At 41.1% G+C, this 26,306-nt stretch overlaps 1 protein-coding gene across 3 annotated transcripts in view; it reads right to left on the bottom strand.

The window, feature by feature from the left end:
- HUS1 (HUS1 checkpoint clamp component) overlaps nucleotides 1–25,862 on the bottom strand; it is a 152,659-nt gene extending 126,797 nt beyond the window's left edge. For 2 of the 3 annotated variants that reach the window (XM_053467780.1, XM_053467781.1), the window contains exons 1-2: nucleotides 25,604–25,862; nucleotides 1,129–1,256 (exon numbers count right to left, since the gene is read on the bottom strand). In XM_053467780.1, the coding sequence (XP_053323755.1) occupies nucleotides 1,129–1,256; nucleotides 25,604–25,655 (180 nt within the window). In that variant the 5' untranslated portion in view covers nucleotides 25,656–25,862. Of the gene's footprint in view, nucleotides 1–1,128; nucleotides 1,257–24,668; nucleotides 24,747–25,603 lie in introns of all 3 variants that reach the window. The other variant, XM_053467782.1, reaches the window with a different exon arrangement.
- Between the last annotated feature and the right edge of the window lie 444 nt (nucleotides 25,863–26,306).

Below are 26,306 nucleotides of genomic sequence, written 5' to 3'. Positions count from 1 at the left end.
TGCTGCTTCCCTCTGTGTTGCTTGCAGTCTGTGCGAACAACTTCTCTTGCGCCCGCCCCCATCCGGGGAGGTAGAAAGAACAGAGCAGAGCCGTGTGATGTGTATTCACGTGACTCACACACTATGCGACCAACACACAGGCAAGCAGCCTGGCCCCTGCGGACAATTTTTTTTTTATTTCGGCATTTTGCCGATAATGGCCTTTCCGGCCGATATGTTTCGTCCACAGATATATCGGTGTATCGCTAGCAGTAATATATCTGGACTTTCTGCTATCAAAGCTTATCAGATATTTACCTATAACCACCTCCAATGTGATCACAATGTGGATTGCAAAATCCATGCAATGTACCATACAACGTAATATCCTTCTCCTTGAATTCAGATTTCATATTGCTAGAATATTCTCCAACAAATAAATAAATTCAGATCACAAGCATTCTCATAGCAAAATTTAATCGGACAGAATACCGTATTTGCTCGATTATAAGATGGGTTTTTTCAGAGAAAATGCTCTGAAAAATACCACTCGTCTTATAATCAGACCTCAAATAGGTCTGACTATGAGACTAAGATCCAGATCCCCCGCAGTGCTGCAGGGGACCTGGATCCTGCTGTCTTATGCCCCCATTTAACTTCCCCCCAAACATACCAGTGCTTCTGACTCCCCGGTGTGTAGCTGGGGCAGCGGGTAGACGTCTACGCGATTCGCATAGACAGCTTCCGCTGCAGCCAGAAAGAGGTGCGGTTAGCAGCTGGGGTCGTCTGCGTCCATCGCGCAGACCTTCCCCCAGCTGTCAGAGATCAGAGTTCCCCGCACCGGTGCACAGTGGCATATAGAGGGTTAAAAGGCATATCATGGGGCACAAAAGTGGCATAAAAACTAAATATTTTTCTCAGTCATAGCTTTTATTTAAAAAAAAAAAAAATAGTTTACATGAATTAACATTTACTGGTAAAACTTTTTTCCTAAAGGGTTGTCTTATATTCAGGCTTTTTCTTTTTTTCCTAAATTGATACAGATTTTTGGGGGTCGTCTTATAATCGAGCAAATACGGTAATGTTTGTTGCTTTCTAAAATGCGTATGAAGGAACAGTTGGCTGAGAGTTTATTATGAAAGTACTTACTTGACTTAACTCACACCACATGCTTACTCCTCCATTTGCCACTTTATCAGTCAGAATCAAATAAAGGTTGTCAACTGTAAGTCTCAGGGCACATGACTTGGTGAGTTTGGTTATTGTATTCACAACCCCTGCAAGAAATAGAATTAATTCCACATGGTGGGAAATAAATGGAAGCCTTTGGGATGTTGACAAATGTAATACAATATGTCACTATATGACAACTATTCTTAAAAAATGAAGTACAGTAGCCACCCAGAATGCGTTAAAAAACACTGCACACCTTTAAGCCATGATGCACACAATCTTTTAATGAACCCTATGTAGCGTAGGTAGGCTGGTTGAAGAGATCTCCCATATAAGCAGCCCATTGTGCACCAGAACACCAGGGGCATCACTGGTGACAGCATGTACAATGCAACCAGTGATCAGTGGCAGCCCCTAGCCACACGATATATCTGGAACCACTAACTTTACACGTTTTAAAGCTCTAGTAGCACATAGTTCAGTTCAAGTACCGGCAGTGTGCCAATGATGAAAATGCACAACCTTGTCAGACACATACACTGACCCCTTTCCTTCTGGCAATGCTACTCCCCGTCCTGTATTAATCCTAATTTTAAATATAATATATAAAATTTGCAACACTAGATAGAAACAATGCACTAATAACCAGTCAATGATTACCAAAAAAAGTTGTGCTGAAATGTTAACCCCTTAAAAACTTCATGATGTTCCATGCAGTCATGAAAATAAGTGCCCAAGAACTATTATGATGGCATGGAATATCCTGAATAACGCAGCAAGTGTCTGCCTCACAACCACAACAGTCCTCATGTGGCGACATAAGACTTACTTTAAGAATAAAAGCCTCACATTCAAAGTAAAAAAGATGCTTCGTTCATGTGTAGTGTGTGCTCCAGATTAGCAAGCTCAGAAAAGTTAGACACATTTTATTTATTTATTTTATTTAGTAAATAACTAAATAAAATAAATAAATAAAATGTGTCTAACTTTTCTGCATTGATCAATTTTTTTCTTTGTTCTATAAATAATAGAACAAAGAAAAAAATTGATCAATGCATTAAGCAGACAGACTACTTTGACCGCTACCTTGCCAACAAAAATTTAAAAAAGTAAACAAAAATGTGCCATTATGTTGCCTGCTGGTAGTTGTAGTCCACAAAAGCAGACGTACCAGAAAAGTGAAAGGCTGCCATCAGCACCTTGTCCCCTTGCCCTTGTAAATCACATATACACTACACAGGCACACATTTACAAACACATCCCCTAACCCCCGGGCAGCTCCTTCAAAATATAAAAATAAAATGTTTGTATAGTGTATTATGTCATTTAACTCTTTATATGTCATGCAATGAAATAGGTGTGTATTGTAGTGTACCCTGTAGATTTCAAAGAAAATGTATACAATAACCTATACATGTGGAGTATTTCTGTAATCTGACAGGGCAGCTGATACATTTTGGCATTTTTTGGGGGCATCTGCATACAACCTGTGCAAAAATATGCTACCCAACCCAAAAGCATTTTTGAGGAAAACAAAAACACAGAAAAATTATAATTTACAAACACTGGTGGACAAAGGTTGCATAATAAGAGCCTAAAACCTTTCAGTTAAATACCTGAAATTCTGGATTCTGGGTAATTGTTTTATTTGTGATTACCGTTACAAACCTATATGTTTTGAAAATAATGCAAAAAAAAATAAAAAATACTTCGACCCTTGCTGCACACAATTGTGGAGTAGGCCGAAGCCGCAGGATAAAGTTTACACTTGGGGAGAGACCTCCAATGGCCTGGGATCAAGCTAGCAGAGGGATGTATTGTGGAAAGTCCTCAATCAAGGCAGGGGAGGAATGGACACCTGTTGCACTATAAAAAACCCTCAGGCATCTTTCTCATGGTTCCAGGGTTCCAGTGAGTCCTCAGACTCCAGATCTAGCCTCCTTTTTACAGTATATCCTTTGGATTACCCAGTATTTGACCTCTTGTCTGTCTTCTGGATTACCCTATTTGCCTTTACCCTTGACCACTGCTTGACTCTCTAGCTCACTATTGCTGCCTGCCTTGACCTTTTGAATGGTTCCTGATTTTGTCTGCTACTCATGCCTTTACTTTTGCATCCCTGTGCTTCCACCTATACCAAGGAGGGTCCTGCCTATTTACCACAGCAGACCACTTGATAGGGGGTCCAGGGAAGAGCATCTCTTGTTCTAAGCTCCCACTACAACCCTGACAAACTTTTCAAGTATCTACATTCAATTATATTCCTGCTTACACCAATCAGCCATAACATTATGACCACCTGCCTAATATTGTGTAGGTCCCCCTTTTGCCGCCAAAACAGCCCTGACCTGGCGACGTATGGACTCCACTTGACCTCTGGAGGTGTGCTGTGGTATCGGCACCAAGACGTTAGAAAAAGTTCCTTTAGGTGAGAAAATGTGATTCATCAGACCAGTCCACCTTCCATTGCTACGTGGTCCAGTTCTTATGCTTATGTGCCCATTGAAGGCGCATCCTGGTCTGCAGCTACGCACAGCTCACACGGGCTAGCCTTTGCCCCTCCCATGTGCATCCCTTGTCAAAGTCACTTGCCAATTTTTCCTGCTTTTAACACATCAACCTTGAAGACAAAATGTTCACTTGCTGCATACTATATCCTACTCGCTGGCAGGTGCCATGATAACAAGAGTATCAGTGCTATTCAGTTCACTTATCAGTGGTCAAGCCGTCAAAAGTTTTTTTTGTTTGAAATAGTATTAGAAATAGTCATAAATGAAACTATGGTTAACCTTAGGCAGAGTTGTAACACATATCCCCATACAATAGTATAACTTTACTATAACGTTTTAAAAAGGTATAGAAAATCAAATATCAGTCCAATTGACTGGAAAAATCTCCCAGTGGATATATTTGTAATATATTTACATTGTGTTAACCTCACACATAACCCCATCTATAATATATTATACTACGGTATGAGTTCACTGTGGACATTTAAAGAAAGTAATATTTTTCAACATTCCATATAGGATAAAATCAAAATCTCCCATTGAATCAATGTTTACATACAGATGTGTCACACATCTCCCTCTATAATATATTACAACATTTAATATAATACAATAATTTACCGTGAAGATGTAAAGATATGGGCTCTAGATTTTTCAATACGTCTATATTTGGTAACAAAAAAAAAAAAACAGTTTCCCTTCTGACCAATATGTTTAAAATGCATAAGTGTCATATACACACACCTGTCTATCTAACAATATAGTATCATTTTATTAGGAAATTTAACCCCTTCAATCCCAGGGGTTTTTGGTACCTCAAAGCCCGGAGCAATTTTGCTATTTTTGCGCTGTTAGTTCAGCGTTGATTCTCTTTTCCTGTGAATAGTGTACCCATATAAACTATATATTGTTTTTTCAAGGAGAGATAGAGCTTTCTTTTGATACCATAATTGGATGATTAGCTGAAAATTTAGAATTAGAAATTTAGTAAAAACTAGCAAAAATTTTAAAAAAACATCTAAGTTTTTTTACATTTTCCCTCTGAATCCTCACAAAATTAGGTAAAGAGACAGAAAATTCCATCCAGATTTATCAATTCAGGTGTCCTGATTTCAGAAATACCTAATTTATATAGATTTTCCATATTTTCCCAGCACATATAGGCAACATACTATAAGGTAGGGCTGCAACAACTAATCGATAAAATCGATAATAATCGATAATGAAAATCGTTGCCAACGAATTTCATTATCGATTAGTTGAATCGATTTTTATCGATTATAAAATGAGGGTTTTTTCAGAGCAAACGCTCTGAAAATACCCCTCATTATATAATCCGTTTAGTCTGACTCACAGCAGCAGCTCCTACTTACCAGTCCCTCCCTGTAATCAATGTGACAACTGGCCCCGCCCCTTCCTTCTCCCAGAAGGCCAGAACCACATGGCTGTGACACTCATCTAACTAAGTATAAAATTAATATTTGGGCTGCTGAAAGTTAGGGGAGGTGGGGGTTAATTTAGGGGCAGTTATGGTTAATGGGGTGTTTAGGGTTAATTTAGGGGCAGCTATGGTTAATGGGGTGTTTAGGGTTAATTTAGGGGCAGCTATGGTTAATGGGGTGTTTAGGGTTAATATAGGAGCAGCTGTGGTTAATGGGGTGTTTGGGGTTAATTTGAGGCAGTTGTGGTTAATGGGGTGTTTAGGGTTAATTTAGGGGCTGTTGTGGTTGATGGGGGTCTTTAGGGTTAATTTAGGGGATGCTGTGGTTAATGGTGTGTTTAGGGTAGTTGTGTTTGATGGGGTATTTAGAGCTAATTTAGGGGTAGTTATGGTTAATGGGGTGTTTAGGGTTAATTTAATGATGAGGACTGAGGGTTAATTTAATTAATTTAATAAAGTTAACTTAAGGCGCAGTTAGAGGTAAAGGGGGGCAGACTAAAGGGAATCTAAATCCTGAGGGCAGTGAAGATTAACCCAGTACTTATTTATAAAAGTATGGTGTCAGTGTGCTGTGAACAGGTCTGTGAATCTATGAGGGCACTATGAGATATCTAGGGGGGGTATAAGGCATATCTGGGGAGGATGGAGTGACATATCTGGGGGTATAAGGCATATACGGTATATAAGGCATATGTGGGGAGGGCAGGGTGGCATGTCTGGGGAGGATGGAGTGGTGTATCGGGGGTATAAGGCATATCAGGCACAGTGGCATATGTGGGGGTAGAGTGGAGTGGTATATGTGGGAGGCAGCGTGGAGTGGTATATGTGGGAGGCAGCGTGGAGTGGCATATGTGGCAGGCAGCGTGGCATATGTGGCAGGCAGCGTGGAGTGGCATATGTGGCAGGCAGCGTGGCATATGTGGCAGGCAGCGTGGCATATGTGGCAGGCAGCGTGGCATATGTGGCAGGCAGCGTGGCATATGTGGCAGGCAGCGTGGAGTGGCCTATGTGGCAGGCAGCGTGGAGTGGCCTATGTGGCAGGCAGCGTGGAGTGGCATATGCGGGAGGCAGCGTGGAGTGGCGTATGTGGCAGGCAGCGTGGAGTGGCTTGCGTGGCAGGCAGCGTGGAGTGGCTTACGTGGCAGACAGCGTGGAGTGGCTTACGTGGCAGGCAGCGTGGAGTGGCTTACGTGGCAGGCAGCGTGGAGTAGCTTACGTGGCAGGCAGCGTGGAGTGGCTTACGTGGCAGGCAGCGTGGAGTGGCATATGCGGGAGGCAGCGTGGAGTGGCATATGCGGGAGGCAGCGTGGAGTGGCATATGCGGGAGGCAGCGTGGAGTGGCATATGCGGGAGGCAGTCTGGAGTGGCATGTGTGGGAGGCAGCGTGGAGTGGCATGTGTGGGAGGCAGCGTGGCATGTGTGGGAGGCAGCGTGGCAAGCCTGGGCTCAAATGTGCATAAATTGGGGGGGCTGGTTGGGAAATAAAGACAAGAAATGCATTTTATCAAAGTTTTTTTATTCTGCTGTTTGTATTTAACATCATTTGTTTATTAAATTATTTTAAATAAATTAAAAATGTACATTCATTTTTTTTATCCGATTAATCGACAAAATAATCGGCCAACTAATCGATTATGAAAATAATCGTTAGTTGCAGCCCTACTATAAAGGTGTACATTACTTTATACAAAGCCGTTAAATTTTTACATTACGTATGATGGGACTGCAACTCTAATTTTAAACAAATAAAACAAAAACACCCACAAAGGTATATATTTCTGTAAAGCAGACAATCCAGGCTATCCTATCAGGGGTATTTGGGCACTCTACATGCAGGTATTTGGCCACCAATCACTGTCAAAGGTGGCCACAGAAATTAATTCCTGCACTTTTTTCACGAACGCATCTTAGTATTTTGTAGTATTCTTAGGATTTTTTGTACAGGGTATGTGTTACGGCAGAGAAATCTATCCTAAATTGTTCAGCTGCCTCTCCTGATTACAGAAATATCCCACATGCCTAGTTTTTTTGGGGTTTTCTGGACATTACAGGGCACAAACAGGACCATGCGCGTTATAGATTCCAAACGTGACATTTTCACATTTTGCTTTAGTAGACCTATGTTTCATTTGGGGCGACGCTGGCTTCTGCTGCCAGGGGGGAGTACAGGCTGTCAAATGATCTCCCGTGCGGCGGGACGTCCATAGGGGTCCATAGGGGTTTCTTAGTGGGCGTTTTTTGGACGTCCCGGTACGTCTTTAGGGGATTGAAGGGGTTAAAGACACATTTAAGTGGAAACCATCTACAAAATATTAACAGCTATGTTCAATGAAATTAGTAAACAAGGTGAAGCTCCGGAAGAACTTTTAAGAGCTAATATACTCCCAATACTTAAAAACAATAAAAATGCAGAAGACGTTAGAAATTATAGACCGATCTCGCTCATTAATGTTGACATGAAGATTTATGCAATGATCTTAGCAGGAAGATTGAAATCGGTAATAACAACTTTGATACATCCCGATCAAATAGGCTTTGTTCCACAGAGACATGCATATGATAATATTAGGCGAGCTATTGATATCCTAGACCAGGGCTCGACAAATCCCAGGCGCCAGGTCGCCATGGCGACAGAGAATTTTGTTCTGGCGCCTAGGTTTTGTCAGCCTCTTACATACAGGAAAAATTGTGGATGTAAGAGGCTGAGTCACCACACGGGGTGCTGCTGCTGCTATCGGCCCAGGAGTCTGGGCAGACAGCACAGCCACTCCGAGCCCGCCCCCGAGCCTGAGATCACTCCCACGGAGTGAGCCTGTAGGCTGAAAACACGGTTGCTGCAAAACCAGCAATCGCGTTTTCAGCTGCCACAGGCAGCTTCAGGGAAGGGGGTTGTGTGTTGACACAACACCCCCCAGCTGCCTGATCGCTCCATGAGAGCGACAGTGCAGCGTTAACCCCTTCAATGCCGCGATCGCGGCATTTAGGGGTTAATTCCCGTTTTGTAAGGGGCTCTGCTGCTGGTGGTCTGCCTGGAAGCCCAGACAGACCAGCAACAGCAAAACGAGCCCCCACAAGCCCTTTGATGATTCCTGTAGGCATGGAAGCCTACAGCAGTCATCAGAGAGACTCCCCCTGCAATGGCTGGTCTATAGACCAGTAATTTGAGTCCCAGGTGCCAGAGGCAGCTTCAGGGACAGGGGAGAGGGTTCTTTGGTCTCCCCGTGAGTGTGGAGAGCAGCCCCAACACCCCCCTGCTGCCTGATCGCTCCCTGAGAGCGACAGTGCAGCGTTAACCCCTTCAATGCCACAATTGTGTATGACACATTCGTGGCATTGCAGGGGTTAACATTTGTCCCCACAAGCTTGTGGGGACTAAATATCAGTCAATGCTGTGCTTCAATGGAACATCAGCATTGAAAGGGTTAAAAAAAATTATTAAATTAAAAAAAAAAACAGCACTGACCTGAAAGTCCAGGGTGCTTCCAGGTCAAATGCTGTGAGTTTAGTAAGTGGGCTGATGATGATCAGATCACTCCTGACCAACTGTTAGTTTAAAAAAATCCTCGCTCCTAACTTTTTTACCTGGTGCCTAGATTCACAACAAATTTGTCAAGCCCTGTCCTAGACTGTGCACATTTAGAAAACAAACCATTGTGCTTAATAGCACTTGACGCAGAAAAAGCCTTCGATCGGGTGAGCTGGGACTTTATGTTCCAATCGATTCAGGCTTTTGATGGTCACTTCCTATCAGCAATTCAGGCACTCTACTCCAAACCTTCAACGAGAACAATTGGACAAAATATTAAGGCTGATTGGTTTTATTTGAAAAATGGTACTCGACAAGGATGCCCACTATCACCTTTGTTATATATACGGTCTATGGAGATTTTAGCTATTGATATAAGAAATAATGAAAAAATCTCAGGCTTTCGATTTGCAGAGGAAGAATTAAAATTATGCATGTATGCTGACAATGTTCTTATAACAGTGGAGGACCCTGAAGAATCAATTAAGCCTTAATGACAACGATAAAAAATTATTCAGAACTCTCGAATTATAAATTGAATACAGGAAAATCTGAAATTATATCATTAAATACTTCAACACAAATTAAAAAAATAATACAACAAGAACATAACTTTAGCTGGAAGTTATCAGAACTAAATTACCTAGGAATAAAAATTACAGTAAAAATAGAAGATATGGTAGAAAGACATTTTATAACTCTCCTAACTGCAACTAATTATACATTGAAAAAAATGGAAGAATACTCATTAATTATGGATCGGAAGAATAAACGTAGTTAACGCATTCATACTTCCTAAATGGACGTATCTGTTTCGACATATGCCTTTAAAAGTTCTGAGACCCTGGTTGTATATGTTACTATCCAGTATAAATAAATTTATTAATAAAGGGAAGCTGTTGAGGCTAGGAATTACCGTATTTGCTCGATTATAAGACGACCCCCCAAAATCTGAATATTAACTTAGGAAAAAAAGAAAAAGCCTGAATATAAGACGACCCTAAAGGAAAAAAGTTTTACCAGTAAATGTTAATTCATGTAAACTATTTTTTTTAATAAAAGCTATGATTGAGAAAAATATTTTTTTTGTTTTTATTTCCTTGTATTTTCCAACCTGCCCCCCAGTTACGCACATCTGCCCCCAGGCTTGCCACACCAATATGGCACTGTGGCCCATGATATGCCTTTTAACCCTCTATATGCCACTGTGCCCCATGGTATGCCTTTTGACCCCCTATATGCCACTCTGCCTCCAGAAATGCCTTATACCCCTATATCCCATTCTGGCATTTAGGGGGTTAAAATGCATATTATGGGGCAGAGTGGCATATAGGGAGGTATAAGGCATTCCAGGAGGCAGAGTGGCATTAAGGGAGTTAAAAGGCATTATATAGAGCACTCTGCCTCCAGAAATGCCTTATACCCCTACATGCCACTCTGGCATTTAGGGGGTTAAAAGGCATATTATGGGGCAGAGTGGCATATAGGGAGGTATAAGGCATTTCAGGAGGCAGAGTGCACTATTAAATGCCCCCTTAACGCCACTCTGCCTCCTGAAATGCCTTATACCTCCCGATATGCCACTCTGCCCCATAATATGCCTTTTAACCCCCTAAGTGCCAGAGTGGCATATAGGGGTGTAAGGCATTCCAGAAATGCCCTACACACACACACACACACACACACACACTTACTTACCGGTGCTTCCAATTTCCTGCTGTATTGCCGGGGCAGCTGGTTGACGTCTCATTCCGCGGCAACCGGGAGGAGGTGGAGTTGGCAGCGCGGGTTTGTATGCGTCCATCGCAAATACCTTCCCCGGCTGCCAGAGATCAGGAACTCTGGAACTCTGATCTCTGACAGTCGGGGAAGGTATTTGCGACGGACGCATACAAACCCCCGCTGCCAACTTCACCTCCGGAAGCACCGGTAAGTGTGGGGGGGGTGACGACAGGAGGATCCAGGTCCCCTGCAGCGGTGCGGGGGATCTGGATCTTAGTCTCCTAATCAGACCTCTATTTGAGGTCTGATTAGAAGACGACCCCGATTATAAGACGAGGGGTATTTTTCAGAGCATTTGCTCTGAAAAAAACCTCGTCTTATAATCGAGCAAATACGGTAAATATTTGACAAAAAAATGAATAGAGGAGGTATAAACCATACCCGAATAGAAACTGCATATGAAGCATGTCTTTTATTACATATATATATAATTTACAACTATATATAAATTATGATCAATCTTGGTTTAAGTTGGAGAAATATATGACAGATAATAAACATTTATCAGCATACATGTGGCAATTTGAGCAAAATGTAGGTCGTAAAGTTAGTGAAATAAAAAATTATATAATCAAAGACACTATAGACGAATGGAGAAAAAGTTTAAAAAAAAATTAATCTTCGTAATAAGTTGTTAGACAATGCAGAATTATACCTAATAGAAAGTAATGTACCAAACATGAATCTTAAGAATTGGAAAACGGCTGGGATCACAGAAATAAAAGATATTATATGCGAAGATACAATAAAACCATTTAATCAACTAATGTTGGAATATAAACTGCCTAATTCAGAAATATTTACATATCTAGGACTAAAATCTTTCTTAAGTTATGTAAGACAGAAGACAGATAAAGAGTTTTATGGAAAACTTGAAAGTATATTTAACAAGAGAAGCATAAAGAAAGTGATGGCTAAATCTTATGAATTGATTAATAAAAATAGATGAGGCTACACCAGAAATGTTCCTAGTAAAATGGTCTAAGGATTTAAGAACACAAATTACAGAAGAATGGTATACAGCAATTAAGATCACATAACATTGTGCATTCAATAACGATTAGGGAAAATTACTTTAACCCCTTCAGGACCGGTATTTTTAAACTAGGGTGTCGCTAAAGGACCGGAGCCGTTTTTTGTTTTTGCCATGTCTTTCTTCAACTGTAATTTCTCTCTTATCAATTGGTTCACCCAAACAAATCATATATTGTTTTTTCAGCACAAGTAGGGCTTTCATTTGTAACCATATTAAGCTGGGTAGTACATTGTTTTGTTTGAAATAAAATGGAAAAAGTGGGGGGGGATTAAAAAAACACATTTTTTTACAGTTTTGTATACATACAAATTGTACACACATTGAACCAATGGGAAAAAATTATCCCAAATATATTCATTAAGTTGTCCTGATTTGGAAACCACCCAACATGGCCAGGATTTTTATCTATTTTGACCAGTATAGGGAAAATATTGCAAGGCATGCATCACGTTTTTGAAATGTAATTTTTTTTTCCAATTTGGCATGGTAGTCTAATAATTGCAATAGTTGTCACAGATACTGATTATCCCCCCAAAATTATATGTTTATGAACAGTATATAAGTCAAGGTGTACAACTAGGGTCATTTTGACACTTTTCAAACAGGGATTTTATCGCCAACTGCTGCCAAATTTTGAGGTATTTTTATATTTTTTTTGTTTTTTTTTGCATATGTTGCAATGTTGCTTTAGATTTTATATTATATTTTGTATAGAATATGTGCAACTGCAGAAGAAAACACCAAATTGTGTTCACCAACATCCCCCGGTTCAAACAAGGCCTCACATGCATGGTTCATGCATTGTTTGAGGAAGCTATGAGGGCAAAACTGGAACATGCTTTTTATTTTTCAAATTTGGAATTTTCAGAAATTGGTTTCCTGGGCCCATATCCCATTTGGGACATTTTGGAAACCCCCCACTGTAAATTACCCCATAAAAGTATATATTTATGAACAGTAGACGAGTCAAGGTGTTCAACTACGGTAGTTTTGACAGTTTTCAGCCAGCAATTTCTTCACTGATGTCTGCCAAACTTCACAGGGAAATTATTTTATTGCGTTTTTAACGCATACATTTCAATGTTGCACTGAATTTCTTGCACACCATAAGTGCAACAGTGGAAGAAAACACCACATTTTGTTCACCAACATCCCCCGGTTCCAACAAGGCCTCACATGCATGGTTCATGCATTTTTTGAGGAAGCTATGAGGGCAAAACTGGAACATGTGCATTTACATTTTTAAAAAAAAATCAATAATCAGCGACTTAAAATGTCACCGACAAGTGATCAGGTAATAATTATGATTTTTTCATTTATTAATAATTTGTGTTTTTTCATAATTACCCTAGATGACCCCTTTCTCTTTGTAGAGCAGGGTCATCCATGGGCTGCCATAATGATCCGATCACTCCTATTGGCCAGGAGCGATCTGATCAGCCCAGCCCAGCATTTGACCTGGAAGCACTTTCAGGTGCTTTCAGGTCAGTGCTGTTATTTTTTTTATTATTATTATTATTATATTAATTTTTTTTTAATTTATTTATTTTTTAAATTTTTTTTATTATTATTTTTTACATTTTTTTTTTTAACTCTTTCAATGCTGATGCTCCATTGAAGCACAGCATTGACTGATATTTAGTCCCCACAAGCTTGTGGGGACTAATATTAACCCCTGCAATGCTGCAATGGGGGTTATACACAATCGCAGCATTGAAGGGGTTAATTGAGGAAGAGGGGGTAGGGGTTAACTGAGGAAGGGTGGAGGGGGGGGCTGGTCTCCACACTCATGTGGAGACCAAAGAATCCTATCTCCCTGTCCCTGAATCTGTCTCTGGCAGCTGGGACACAATCTCCAATAGACTGGAGATTGTAGGGGAGGAGTCTCTCTGATCAGTCCTACAGGACTGATCAAAGGACTTCTGGGGGCTCGTTTTTGCTGTTGCTGGTCTGCCTGGGCTTCCAGGCAGACCACCAGCAGCAGAGCCCCCTACAAAACGGGGGTTAACGCTGCATTGACGCTCCATTCAACACACCACCCCCTTCCCTGAAGCTGCCTGTGGCAGCTGAAACCCCGATTGCAGATTTTTCTGCAATCACGGTTTCTGCCTAGAGAATCACTCCGTGGGAGTGATCGTAGGCTTGGGGGCGGGCTCTGAGCAGACTCCTGGGCAGACAGCAGCAGCAGCGCCCCCACGATCGCCACGATTGTGGCGATGTGGGGGCGGTTTTTGGAGGAGACGTACCTGGTACGTCCCGGTCTACCGGTGACCAGTAACCAGGAAGTACCAGGTACGTCCCGGTCCTGAAGGGGTTAAAGTAATACATTGATGGTATTTAACCCCTACAAATTTGAAGAATATGTATCCAAACCTATTAGACGTATGCTGGAGATGTAAGGCGGAAAGGGGGGGATTTTAAACATATCTGGTGGGAATGTAAGGAAATAAGGTCCCTATGGAGGGATTCATATGTAATTCTAGAAAAAAAATGATAATATTTATATTGGGAAAAATATGAAGATTGCTCTTCTACAAAAGAAAATTAATTATAATACATGTATTGGCGGCAACTAAAATATTAATTGCTAGATCTTGGAAAGATTGCAAACCAATACTCAAGACGCAATTGGTAAAGCAAATAGCGTTTCAGTTACAAATGGAAAGAGGCTTAAGTTGGGTTAGTACATCATACAAAAAAAAGTCAGAAATATGTGAGGACTGGATCAAAAAGCTACAAAATGTTTAGATCTAATATTTCTGAGATTAATTATAACCGGCTTTGTGTTGTGTGTTTTTTTTTTTTTTCTCTTCCTCTGAGACGTTTAATATACCGTATTTGCCCGATTATAAGACGAGGTTTTTTCAGAAAAAAACTTCTGAAAAACCGACCTCGTCTTATAATCGAGGTCGTCTTGTAATCAGACCTCAGATCATCCCCCACGATACCTCACAATTACATCGGCAGCCGCCGCCGCCGTATCTGCCGCAGCCACCGCCGCCTCCGTATTCGCGGCAGCCGCCGCCGCCTCTGTATTCGCGGCAGCCGCCGCCGTATTCGCGGCAGCCGCCGCATCCACGGCAGCTGCCGGCTCCGCCTCCGTAATCCGCGGCTTCAGCATCCTCCGATGCGGCCGAATCACAACATTCGCCGGAAGCTGTGACCATAACTGATGCGCGGTGAGCAAGTTTTTTTGCACGTTTGCTATTTTACAGATAATCTGGTTGTTACATGTTAATGATTAAACTATTTTTATGACAAAAACAGTGGTTTTGATTTTTTTTCCCATTAGGGTCGTCTTATATTCAGGCCTTTTCTTTTTTTCCCCAATAAGATCCAAAATTTGAGGGGTCGTCTTATAATCGGGGTCGTCTTATCATCGAGCAAATACGGTAATTGTAGTATTAAGCTATGGAATTGCATAGGATTTGATGAATGTTGTATTCTCGATTAGATGTCTTGTCTCATTATGTATGATTATGTTGACTACATGTTTTATGTATTGTGAAAAAATAAATATGATTAAAAACAAACAAAAAAAAACAAAGGAAATTAAAAGGAAAATAAAGACAGAGCCCATTTCTTGAAAATGTGTCCAATATTTATGCATAGAAATAATAAGAAAACTGGCATTTTACAATACTCCAATGTTGCAAATGCATCATATTACATCTCCACTATTATATATTACTCTAGATTGAAAGCTCGTTGGAGCAGGGCTCTCACCTGCTTTTTCTGTAAGTGGTTGTGGTTGGTGGGGTCTTTAGGGTTAATTTAGGGGCAGTTGTGGTTGATAGGGTTTTTAGGGTTAATTTAGGGGCAGTTGTGGTTGATGGGGTCTTCAGGGTTAATTTAGGGGCAGTTGTGGTTGATGGGGTCTTCAGGATTAATTTAGGGGCAGTTATGGTTAATGGGCTCTTCTCTTCAGGGTTAATTGAATGCTGAGGACTGAGGGTTAATTTAATTAATTTAATACGGTTAACTTAAGGTGCAGTTAGAGGTAAAGGGGGGCAAACTGAGGGGACTCTAAATCCTGCGGGCAGTGAAGATTAACCCTGTATTTATTTATAAAAGTATTGTGTCTGCGAACGAGTCTGTGAATCTATGAGTGCACTATGGCATATCAGGGGGGTATACGGCATACTTTGGGAGGATGGAGTGACATATCTGGGGGTATAAGGCATATGTGAGGAGGGCAGTGTGGCATATCTGGGAGGCAGTGTGGCAAGCCTGGGCTGAAATGTGCATAACGGGGGGGGGGGGCAGGTTGGGAAATAAAAACAAGAAATGCATTTTTATCAAAGTTTTTTTATTCTGCTGTTTGTTTTTAACATCCTACGTTACTTTATTAAAATTTTTTAAATAAATGAAAAATTTTAATTTTTTTTATTCGATTAATCGAAAAAATAATCGGCCAACTAATCTATTATGAAAATAATTGTTAGTTGTAGCCCTAGTTAATTTGATTAATTTAATAAGGTTAACTTAAGGTGCAGTTAGAGGTAAAGGGGTGCAAACTAAGGGGAATCTAAATCCTGGGGCAGTGAAAATGTATTCTGTATTTATTTATAAAAGTACTGTGTCAGTGTGCTGTGAACGAGTCTGAACGAGTCTGTGAATCTATGAGGGCACTATGGCATATCTGGGGAGTATAAGGAGTATCAGGAGGCACAGTGGCATATCTGGGGAGTATAATGAATATCAGGGGGCACAGTGGCATATAGGGTATATAAGGCATTTGTGGGGAGGGCAGTGTGGCATATCTGGGAGGCAGTGTGGCAAGCCTGGGCTCAAATATGCATTACTATAAAGATATAGAGTCCACAAACATCAGCCCATTAATTTTCACAATTTCCAATGTTAATGTACAGGGTTAAAAAAAAAAAAAAGAAAAAATAATAATAATCGCATTGGACCAATACGTTGCATTCAACTAACTCATTTTTATTCTCTAGTCAGATTGCCCTGTAACTATGCCCTGGGAGGGGGCTAAACCATGACCATGCTGGTGATTATGTTTTATTCTTACAATATTTCCACTGTTGCTATTGACCACAATTAAGCTGTAGTCCCACTACCAAAAAGAATAAAAATGTTTTAGAAACCAATGGTTTTGCAGATGTACAGCACACAGCAAAAGTTCTAGGTGTGGAGGTAGCGTGCAGACTATGTCAGACACCATAGGAGCATTATAGCATAATTATATTAAAATTATGAATTCCAGTCATTATGGGTGTAAAAGCAGTTAAAGTGATCTGACCTAACTAAACAACATTTGGGCAGTTGAATTCACATACTCACAGAAAGGAGAGGAGGAGACTTATTTAAGTTCTAATGTAGCCCTCCAAAGCCCACATCAAAGGGCAACTGTAAATCATGTATTACATTGTTTGTAAATAATATGTGATAGTGTTAGTATTGTCTTTTAATGCGTTTATCCATAGAATTGTAAATTGTATATTGTATAGTTTTAGTATTGTCTTTTGATATTGTATCCATAGGATTGTATCTATAGGATTGTAAATTGCACCGTATTTGCTCGATTATAAGATGACCCTGATTATAAGACGACCCCCCAAAACCTGAATATTAATTTAGGAAAAAAGAAAAAGCCTCAATATAAGACGACCTTATAGTAAAAATGTTTTACCAGTAAATGTTAATTCATGTAAACCAGGGCTCGACAAATCCCAGACGCCAGGTCGCCATTTTTGTCCTGGCGCCTAGGTGTTTGTCAGCCTGTGATCGCGGGGGGCGCTGCTGCTGTCTGTCCAGGAGACTGGGCAGACAGCACAGCCACTCAGAGCCCGCCCCCGAGCCTGAGATCACTCCCACGGAGTGATTCTGTAGGCTGAAACCACAGGCAGCTTCAGGAAAGGGGGTTGAGTGTTGATTGGGTCCCCAAGTGTGGGGACCTGACACAACACCCCCCTGCTGCCTGATCGCTCCATGAGAGCGAAAGCGCAGCATTAACCCCTTCAATGCCGCGATCACGGCATTTTAGGGGTTAATTCCCGTTTTGTACAGGGCTCTGCTGCTGGTGGTCTGGCAGGCCAGCAACAGCAAAAACGAGCCCCCACAAGCCATGTGGTGATTCCTGTAGGCATGGAAGCCTACAGCAGTCATCAGAGACTCCCCCCCTGCAATGGCTGGTCTATAGACCAGCAATTGCGTCCCAGCTGCCAGAGGCAGCTTCAGGGACAGGGGGAGAGGGTTCTTCGGTCTCCACATGAGTGTGGAGACCTGACACAACACCCCCCTGCTGTGTGATCGCTCCCTGAGAGCGACAGTGCAGTGTTAACCCCTTCAATTCCACAATTGTGTATAACACATTCGTGGCACTGCAGGGGTTAACATTTGTTCCCACACGCTTGTGGGGACTAAATATCAATCAATGCTGTGCTCCAATGGAAAATCAGCATTGAAAGCGTTAAAAAAAAATAATTTTAAAAAAAAACAAGCAACAACAAAAACCAGCACTGACCTGAAAGTCCAGGGTGCTTCCAGGTCAAATGCTGTGAGTTTAGTAAGTGGGCTGATGATGATCAGATCACTCCTGACCAACTGTTAGTTTAAAAAAAAAAAGCCCTGATGTAAACTGTGAATTTAGGGGGTTAAAAAGCATATTATGGGGCAGAGTGGCATATAGGGAGGTATAAGGCATTTCAGGAGGCAGAGTGGCGTATAAAGGGTTAAAAGGCATTTCTGGAGGCAGAGTGGCATTAAGGGGGTTAAAAGGCATTTCACAGAGCACTCTGCCTCCAGAAATGCTTTATGTCCCCCATTTAACACTCCCTCCCCCTCCCTCCTCCAAACTTACCGGAGTCCCTGGTGCGTAATCCGGGCAGCGTGTAGAGCTCTACGCAATTCGCGTAGACAACCTCCGCTGCAGCCGGGAGGAGGTGCGGTTAGCGGCGGGGGTTGTCTGCGTCCATCGTGCAGACCTTCCCCGGCTGTCAGAGATCAGAGTTCCCCGTGAATGTCTGCGCGATGGACGAAGACAACCCCCGCCACTAAACGCACCTCCTCCCGGCTGCAGCGGAAGTTGTGTACGCGAATCGCGTAGAGCTCTACACGCTGCCCGGACTAAGCACCGGGGACTCAGAAGTACCGGTAAGTTTTGGGGGGGGGGAGACAGGAGGATCCAGGTCCCCTGCATCACTGCGGGGGATCTGGATCTTAGTCTCATAGCCAGACCTAGTTGAGGTCTGATTATAAGATGACCCTGATTATAAGACGAGGGGTATTTTTCAGAGCATTTGCTCTGGAAAAAACCTTGTCTTATAATCGGGCAAATACGGTATGTTGTGTAATAGTGTTAGTATTGTCTTTTGATATTAGTTAACCAATAGGAATGTTAATGGAACGTACCTTTCATCCCTCCCTATAAAGAACTCCCTTTATGTCCTTAGTTGTGTTACAATTTTTACATCCTTGTGGCAGTTAGTTACAATCTTTACATTCTTGCTGCAGTTACATCTTCATTACCAATGTAACCCTGTGTGTGTTAGCCTTTCATATGCTTCATCACAGCATTAAACCCTCCATTTTCCTATCAAAGAAGCATTTTCTTGTGATTATTCGAGCTACGTAGATTTAAACTATTTACCCCTAGACGAAGGTGTGTCGGCACCTAGAATCCCCTTTTCGAAATATATGGAAAAAACAGAACAAATTCTGGGGATACAGCTTTAAAAGGACTCTGTAAAAAGAATGAAAACCACAAATGGTGCAATAACGTTTAAAAAAGCCCCCACTAGTTGCGCCACACTCACAAGATTGTAGTAGGTACTGCGCCTTTAAGATAACCTGTATCTTAGGAATCCTGGAGGTTTGCTGGAACTTTTAAAACCACCTCAAAGTTTTAAGAACTGGTCATCTGCTGGATAAAAACGAATGGCAGGCAGGGTATCTTCCAAAAGCTCTTTATTTGCAATAGCCCATTAAAAACACTTAACGCTTTAAAAAACTAAGTCCAACGCGTTTCGTCATGTACTGACTTCATCAGGGAGTAGTTATAATACATTTAGCGTATGTTTGTTGATGTATTATAACTAGTCCCTGATGAAGTCAGTACATTACACAAGGCATTTCAAATGCTGATATTTTTAACCCTTTCCATGCACTAATTCTACCACTAGCCTTTGTCAAACTTTATGGTAGTAAATTTTTTTTTGTAATTTTTTTTCCCACACACGTGCTTCAGGTATAAATTTACCGCTCCTGGTATATGTCCGTGTCAAACAACACCCCAATACGTGTTCAGTAACATCTCCTGAGCGCAGTGATTTGTTGGGTTATTTGGGAGGTAAAAGGCCACCTTTGTGAGGTGTGTATTTTTTTGCCATTTAGACATCTGGTCACTCTGTGCCCACGTCCCATACTTGGGACATCTTTGAACCCGGCCAAGCCAATTTACCCCATCAAATCATACATTTTTTAATGTATGCGATGCATGTTTAACAGATCAGTGATTTGCATCACCGGTCTGTTGTTTAACCCCTTTGTGACAAAGGCTGATTTTACTTTTTGTACCCTTCGTGACAATGGCCGTTTTAACATTTCTGCGCTGCTCGCGTAATTTTCTTCTTTCCCGTTTACTGAACCCACACACATTATATATTGTTTTTTTCAGGACAAGAAGGGCTTTCTTTAGATGATATTGTTTTGATTGTATCATATTATTTACTATTTAAAAAAGTATAAAATATGGTGAAAAATTTAGAAAAAAATTATTGTTTCTAACTTTTAGTTGAAAAATCTTTTACTCATCTATAAAAGGTAATGAAAAAACCTGCTAAATAGATTCTACTATTTGTCCTGAGTTTAGAAATACCCAATGTTTTTATGTTTTTTTGCTTTTTTCTACACATTATGGGGCAATAAGTATAGGTAGCGTTTTGCTATTTCAAAGCCATTTTTTCCAAATCTGGTAATTCTTCCCCCCATGTGCCATTTCGGGTATCTTTGAAGCCGGCCAATGCAATTTACCCCATCAAGTCATATATTTTTGAAAACTAGACAGCCCAGGGTATTCCAAATGCTAGTATTTTAACCTTTTCCAAGCACTAATTCTGCCATCAGCCTTTGTCAAACTTTATGGTAGTAATTTTTTTTGCATTTGTTTTTTCACACACATTTTATTTCAGGTATGAATAAACAGGTTTTGGTATATGTCACTATCATAAAACACCCCAATATGTGTTTAGCAACATCTCCTGAGTACAGCGATACCTCACATGAATGATTTTGCCTGACTGTTTGGGGGCAAAAGGGCCACATTTGGGGCATGCGCATTTTCAATGTTGAACTTTGGCGTTTGGCGATCAACTGCCCATGCCCTATTTGGTACATCTTTGAGCCGGGCCATTTCAGTGTGCCCAATAAAGCCATATATTTTTGAAAACTAGACACCCCAGGGTATTTCAAATGCTAGTATTCTAACTCTTTCCATGCACCATATCTACCACCAGTCTTTGTCAAACTTTGTGGTAGTCATTTTTTTGCATTTGTTTTGTCACACACATTTTACTTCAGGTATGAATTAAAAGGTTCTCGTATATATCACTATCACAAAACACCCCAATATGTGTTCAGCAACATCTCCTGAGTACAGCGATACCTCACACGAATGATTTTGCCTGGCTGTTTGGAGGCAAAAGGACCACATTTGGGACATGCGCATTTTTCAATGTTGAACTTTGGCATTTGGGGATCCACTGCCCATGCCCTATTTGGTACATCTTTGAGCCGGGCCATTTCAGTGTGCCCAACAAAACCATATATTTTTGAAAACTAGACACACCAGGGTATTTTAAATGCTGGTATTTTAACTCTTTGCATGCACACATTTTACCACCAGATTTTTTTCAAAGTTTGCAGTAGTATTCTTTTGTGTGTATTTTTCCCCCACACACCTACTTTATGTATGAATTTACAGCTCCTGGTATATGCCGCTGTCACACGACACCCCAATATGTGTTCAGCAACATCTCCTGAGTACAGTGATACCCCATATGCATGGGTTTGTCATTTTTTGGGGGAACTAAAAGGCCACATTTGGTACATGTGCATTTTTCTAATTGGAAATTAGATGTGTGGCCATCCTCCCCCCGTGTTAATTGGGACATTGTTGAACCCGGCCAATTTACCCCATCAAATCATACATTTTTTAAAAGTAGACACCCCATGGGCATTTAATATGCCAGTATTTTAACTCTTTCCATGCGAGAATTGTTTTAACCTAATGTGCTAATTTTAGGACTTGCTCACAAAAATATATTTTTTATATATATTTATTTTTTTTGCCTTTTACAAAAAAAAATGTAAAAATTTTTTTCAACTTGAAGGTTCCCCTGATAGTGACTTCAGTGGGAAATTATTTTTACATTTTACTGTTTTTTTTTACTATTTTTTTCTAATTATTATTAATTTTATTTTATTTTTTAATTTATTTTTACTAATCACACTGTGATTAGAAAGCTGGGCTCCATTGACTTGCATGGTTCAACCTGCAAGTGGAGCCAGAGTCCTCTAGAGGGTCTGGAGACCGTCTAGCGAACTTTTTCACCTTTATTGTTTTTTTTTCCCGGGCCGCCGCCATCTTGCGGATGGCGAAGATCACCGGCAGCTGCGGCTGTCCATCCAAAGGTAAGTGGTGTCGCTGGATGCCTCCTGATCGAGGCATTCCAGCGACACCATTTAAGTTTAGGAGGAGATCGTTGAACGCTTTTAAAACGGGCGTCCGCCGTGTGTGGCGGTTGTTGATGCCCCGGGGAGGGGCCAGACATGGCCCCTGGTGCCGATCGTGGCGTTGCTGAATGCCTCGAGGTCGAGGCATTACAGCAACGTCGTTTGGGTGCAGAAAGCGAAGTACATCGCTTTCTGCACCCGTTTAAAGACGTGCCGGTTCTGGCACGTCATTTGTCATAATCAACTTGTTTTTCCGTGCCGTGCCAGAACCGGCAATTGTCATTAAGGGGTTAAACAGCCGATCTCGGTGATTGTAAGGTTTGAAAAGCTTTTATTTATTTTTTTGCAATGCCGCAGATCGCGGCAAAAACACCGTGATCAACAGCAAATAACGCTACCACATACATGTACGGCATTGTCACTAACACATTGCATCGTCACCCCGTACATGTATGTGGATTGTCGTTAAGGGGTTAATATAATACATATATTCAAGGGGTATGACAAGGCGAGAATTGACAGACTAAGACAAACCGATACATGAGGTGGAGAGAGCCCTGCTCGCAAACTTACAATCTTGAGGGAATGAGGTGACAAACATAAGGCACAGAGAAAGGGTGAGAGGTAGTGTGGTGGTCGTATAAATGACAAGGAAGTTCTAGCAGCTGAGATGGTATGCTTCTGTGAAAAAGTGAGTTTTAAGATGTTTCTTGAATGCTTGGTAGATTCCAGAGAAATCTTGTAGATGGGAAAAGGAAGAGGTGATAAGTGAAAAGGAGAGCCTTAGCCCATGGGCAGAACGTAAGGATCGAGTAGGAGAGTATTTGCTTATGAGGGCAGAAATGTATGGAGGAGCAGTGTTATGCAGGGCCTTACATGTTAGTACCAGGATTTTAATTTTAATTCTAAAAGGTAATAGGGATCCAGTGGAGGTTTTCACAGAGTGGGGTAGCGGCGTGCAAGGAAGATAAGCCTAGCAGCAGCATTTAGGAGAGACTGCAGAGGAGAGAGTCGAGACAGTGGAATGCCAACCAGAAGAGTGTTGCAGTAGTCAAGACAGGGAAATTATAAGTGAATAAACCAGAGTTTTTGTGGATTCTTGGGTGAAGAATGGGCGGATGCAAGAGATGTTTTTTTTTTTTAGGTGCAAGCGGCAGGATCTGGCCAGTGACTGAATGTGAGGGATAAAGGAGAGGTTAGAGTCAAGGATGACCCCAAGGCATCGGGCCTGGTTAGTAGGAGAGATAGTCATGTTGTTAATGGTGACAGAGAATTAACGTAGTGGAGTGCAGTTGGAAGGAGGGAAGATAATGAGTTCAGTTTTAGAAGAAATAGCAAACAATTGGCAATACGGGACACGGGAGATGGAGAGAGATCAGGAGAAGACAGGTAGATTTGGGTATCATGATACTGGAGGCCAAATGAGTTGATTAGTTTGCCAAGAGATGAAGACTAAAGAGAGAACAGCAGAGCGCCAAGGACTGAACCTGGGGGGACACAAACCGAAAGTGGAAGGAGTGATGATGTCCTGACAGAGAAGGAACGGTTAGACGGATATGAGGAGATCCAGGAGAGAGCTGTATCTCGAATGCCTGTAGAAGCAAGTGAGTCAAAAAGAAGGTGGTGATCAACAGTATCAAAAGCAGCAGAGAGATCCAATAGTATTAGAATGAAGAAGTGACCTTTTGCTTTGGCAGAGACTTTTGTTAGAGCCGTTTCAGTAGAGTGAAGGGGGTTTGAAACCAGACTGTAGAGGGTCAAGGAGGGAATTAGAGGAGAGGAAGTTAGTAAGGCAATTGTACACAATCTGTTCAAGCAACTTTGAGGTAAAAGGAAGCAGAGAGATAAGGTGGTAGTTAGTCAGACAGATAGGATCTGAGGAAGGATTTTTTTAGAATGCGAACAATGCCGAGGGAAGCAGCAGCTCCTGCGGAAGTCTGCGAGCAAGGCCCCAAGAGCTACAGTGCCGGTAAGGGGGTGGGTGTATGAATGAGTATACGTGATTGAGGGAATTAAACTGTGAATGAATGAGTATATGAATGTGTGTGATAGCATGGATGTGTAAGCTATGTGCAGACCCCATACTGCTGGCAGCATCAATACACAAGGGGGCAGCTAGCCAGGTTCCAGCATTTACTGGTTGCCTGGGCTAGGAGTGTGATTGCTATCATGCCAAGTCAGCCAGTACATGCTGGGACCTGGGTATGCCTGGGCATGATAGGAGTGTGATCGCTGTTAATCATATTTATTTATATTAACATTGTTATTGAATTTTTTTTTTGTACAATTTTGGTGTGTTAATTTTATTTAAAAACAAAGGGGGGGGGTCGTTCTCGGTTTCAGCTAAGTGAATGCTGAATTTTCGGTTTCAGTCCAGAATTTTCATGTCGATGCATCCCTAGAATAAATAGAACTTATCCAAAATCTTGAATTTGTAGTCACTTTAGAGGACAAAACTTTCTAGGTACAGAAATCAGTGAGAGGAAAAGTAAAGGTTTTGTGTCATTTACTTTATTTCTATCTGCATACCTTATTAAAGGCCAAATTTGTTCTCAGTGGAAAATGAGTGCAGCCCACGCACGTATACATTTCTGATTAAGTGGCCCACTGCAGAAAAAACGTGGACACTCCTGCACTATCAAACTCAGATTAAGAGGTTAATAAAACTATACAAAGTTAAATAATGTAGACTTCTAGAAATATATAGTTTTGCTTATTTACTTTGACATATCAGTTTGTACATAGCACTTGTACCCTTTTTATAAAAGAAAATTTCATAAAGGCGATGCTTTCTGCCAATTTTCAGTACAAGTTTACAAATAAAATATATTTACACATTAAATAAAATTGAAAAACATTTCAACAAATTCCTTGGGTTTTTTTTGGTTTTACAATATAAACTAGTATTAATGACTTTGGCATATCATTGTACGACTTCATATCTTGTATCACGAATAAAATTGATCTCGGCTCATCCAATCGAAAGCTAAAGTTCCGGAAATATATACATAAAATTTACACTAATAAACTTAACAGTTTTCTCAGGAATTAAGTTAAGGTAAACGATGCAAAAACTATTGAAAATGTTATGGTCGCCAAGGGGTGAGGGGAAATCTGGCCAGATATCAGACATTAAAAAAGGTTAAACAAACACAGGGTAAAAATGTCGAAAAAGCTCGGGTCATAAGAGTAGGAATATCCTAGTCATAAAATGACACACGTCTGTGTCGGTATATTCCTCTGTAACAGATAGCAACATGACAGAACCAAGCCACGGCCTGTTCATGCTTATATTACCCGCTAGCTATAACACAAGGGAGACGTGAGCGCCCTTTTAGACCATTTCGCATGGCAACAAAGCTCGCGGTGCAAGGGACAGCTAATTGGGACTCAATATATATTTACTATTAACATACATTAAAACATAAGAATGCAATGAAGAATATAAAATATTGGATACGCACGTGTAAAGTTGTTCAGACAAACAACATCTGCAACCTTACAACGGAACCTCATGATGCATCCGGAGCTGAAACGTGATCTTCTTGAAGGAATTCCTAATTAATTTGAAAAAGGTGCTCCCAAGCATGAGTTAAGGATGTTTAATTGTGTTAGAATACTAACGTTCGTAGAAGCACATTGCAGGGTTATGGACATAGACGTTTTAAGTTATTCGCGTTGTTTTAACATAATTCAAATATGTCCCTCAAGAAAGGATAATTTCCTTTGACGTCATTCATGGCTCCACCTCTACGTCGCCATCGTTTCCTAGTCCATTTCTCAGAATATAAAACGTGTGTTTTATAATTGGTGCCTGAGCTCCCTTTATGTGACTCAGTGTCATATTTCTCAATGACTGTTAGGCTTTCGATTACATGAAAACCCATGAACGAACGATTACAGTCATTATGTGGAGTCTAGAATTTGTGGTAGAACGCTACGCGGAAACCCTAGCGTTTGGCGTTGTATTCTTTAACCCCTTGGGTGCCAGGGGTTTTTTTTTACCTTGTTTGCGCTAAATGACCAGAACAGTTTTTGTGTTTTTGCTGTCTCTTTATTCAACTGTGAGTGCCACTGATTCGTTTAGTCCACCCCCACAAAATATATATGTATTGGTTTTTTTTCAGCACAAGTAGGGCTTTCTTTTGAAATAATAATTACATATAT

The sequence above is a fragment of the Spea bombifrons genome, chromosome 5, assembly GCF_027358695.1.
Source record: "Spea bombifrons isolate aSpeBom1 chromosome 5, aSpeBom1.2.pri, whole genome shotgun sequence".
Taxonomy (NCBI): Eukaryota; Metazoa; Chordata; class Amphibia; order Anura; family Pelobatidae; genus Spea; species Spea bombifrons.
This window is presented reverse-complemented; position numbering and strand designations above follow the sequence as displayed.